The 2183-nt window shown below is 44.4% G+C and overlaps 1 protein-coding gene across 1 annotated transcript; it reads left to right on the forward strand.

Annotated features, from left to right (window-relative positions):
• Positions 1 to 206: 206 nt before the first annotated feature.
• On the forward strand, positions 207 to 791 carry LOC140944205 (uncharacterized). Its single transcript, XM_073393338.1, has 2 exons — positions 207 to 267; positions 319 to 791. The coding sequence occupies exons 1-2, from the start codon at positions 207 to 209 to the stop codon at positions 789 to 791; spliced, it is 534 nt and encodes a 177-aa protein (XP_073249439.1).
• The last annotated feature ends 1392 nt before the right edge of the window (positions 792 to 2183 follow it).

The raw sequence follows: 2183 nt of genomic DNA on the forward strand, positions 1-2183 counted from the left end.
TTGGACAGAGAGCTTCAACATCAGCAACTGTGGCCGAGCAATCTGGTGGCGTTTCGGAAGACAGTGACCTGTCCACAGGGGTTTATTCCTGTCCTCAAGACGGCTGCGTTCGTGTGTTCCAAAGAGTGTCTGTTTTAGAGAAACATCTGTCTGTAGAAAAATGTTCCCGATCCGCGGCGAAATATTCTTTAATTGATTTCGCGAAAATGGGATACAAGACCCATTTGGAAGAAGGTGTTGGCATATTGCCCTCTCTTAAAGCCCCAGGTGCTCACCAGGAGGGTCACTTTGTACCAAATGAGGGATGGGCCCTCAGAGCAGCAAAGAAGGCGTATAGATTCAGCGAAAAGCAAAAGTCTTTGACTTACTTACTGGCGAAATTCTCTATCGGTCAAACAACCGGCCGCAAGCTTGACGCCGAGGTTGTGGCGAGGGAAATGCGACGCGCCCGTGGAGTAGATGGTGTGCGACTTTTCCAGTCCTCAGAATTCCTAACCAGCTTGCAGGTTGCGTCCTTCTTCTCGAGGCAAAGCGCTACACTACAGCAAAAGGACCCACCAGATGAAGCCGATATCCGGGCATCTCAAGAGGAAGCTAACTTTAGTGCAGCGAAGGAGGTCGTTGAAACCATTCAGCTCAACCATCCTCTGGTATACGATCAGTACAACCTGTGTGAGATGGCGCTCAGTGGTAACTTGAAAGTCCTCAAGCTACCGATGCTTCAGCACTTGTGCGAGGATCTCGGCCTGATGCACCTGTCCCGCCTGTCCGCAAGAAGGCTCCATACTTGACACTCTTAGAGGAAATAACCAAAAAGTGCACATGCCGAAAGTAACTCTTTTATTAATAGCTTCCTAGAAGTGTTTTAGCGACAATCAGTTTGATAAAATGGGTTGAAAACGGGGAGAACGGGTACTCCCTCATAAAAATGGCGATGTTCTAGTTGTACCTTTTACAACCCCGTTCCCAGGTTCTCTCTCTTAGGTTGGTACCTTTTAGGGTTTAAAATTCTAAAACAACCGCAGCTGTAGCAGTACCTTTTAGGTTTTTTAAACTATGAAAATGAAGGGAACTGTTTTGGGGTTGAACTAAAGCCACTCAGCGTAATGAGAATCTTGCGATCAGAGCCTCCTCGACAAGAAGTAAGGGACTACCCCTTCCTCCCCAAGTCTGAGAGTCAATGACAAAACAAAAAAAAACAGTATCAAAGAAAGCTCCCCTACCGGGATGTAGCAATGAAATTCATTTTATAACTGCGTTTAGCAAGACCTAAAACAATGATCTTACTTTGAAAAATACCCTGCGAAAAATTTTTAATTCTAAACGTACTCCTTCCCCACCCCCATCTTGACAACAGGTCGAAAAGTTTATCCCGCGGGTGGGAAGTTATTGTTGTTGCTGTTGTATTTTAAATATTATTATTCCTACCGGAGCCTCAAATCATACTTCGTTTTAAAAAATACTAATTTGAGCAAAATTAACTCGTTTAAGTTTCTAGGCAACGCTGGGTGGAAGGTAGACTACGAGTAGTCCCCCATTTTTCCTCAGGGATAGTAGAGCGTGCGAAACGCGAGCGCGCGTGAAAATCACCCCACGCGAGAAAAGCCGACACGCGAACTAATGCGTTGCTCTCACAACGCAAAACTCTGATTGGCTCTTCCATGGAAATCTCTCAACATCTGTCAAAAACGCGCCAGCCGCTATCAACACTCGACATAATCACAATTTACAGAACAAATAACTAGAGCAGAACAAATAACAGAACAGAACAATTAACTAGACTTGCTCTTGTAGAGGCAACTAAGCAGAAGGCCAACCCGGCAACGCTCCAGATTCACATTATCTCCAGAAAAACAAGCGGCAGTTAAAATTCATGAGCAGTCATGACTAAGTCATATCGCAATTCTCCATAGTTAATGTAGTTTTAGTTTAAGCTGCAATCCATTTTTCGAGATTTGGATATCACTATATCCGTCTTGCTAAAAACGCTAACGAGCTGGGCCCAGCGTGACAAAACATTGCAGGAAACCGTCACATCCACGGCCAAAAAGAAAATCGCTTAAAATTATTCATATCCAGGAGGCAATCGCCGGAGAAATTAAACAACCCAAAATCCTTATTTTTCCGCATTGAAGAACTTTACTTTTCAAAGGAGGTCAAAGAAAATGCTCTTGCCTCAGAGG

Source organism: Porites lutea, chromosome 7 (assembly GCF_958299795.1).
Source record: "Porites lutea chromosome 7, jaPorLute2.1, whole genome shotgun sequence".
In the NCBI taxonomy this organism is placed as follows: Eukaryota; Metazoa; Cnidaria; class Anthozoa; order Scleractinia; family Poritidae; genus Porites; species Porites lutea.

Bases quoted from the DNA above. Each gene is read 5' to 3' on its own strand.
- LOC140944205 (XM_073393338.1), top strand. From the start codon at position 207: ATGGGATACAAGACCCATTTGGAAGAAGGTGTTGGCATATTGCCCTCT. The intron at 268-318 runs GTGCTCACCAGG...GGGCCCTCAGAG, and splicing joins GCCCTCTCTTAAAGCCCCAG to CAGCAAAGAAGGCGTATAGA.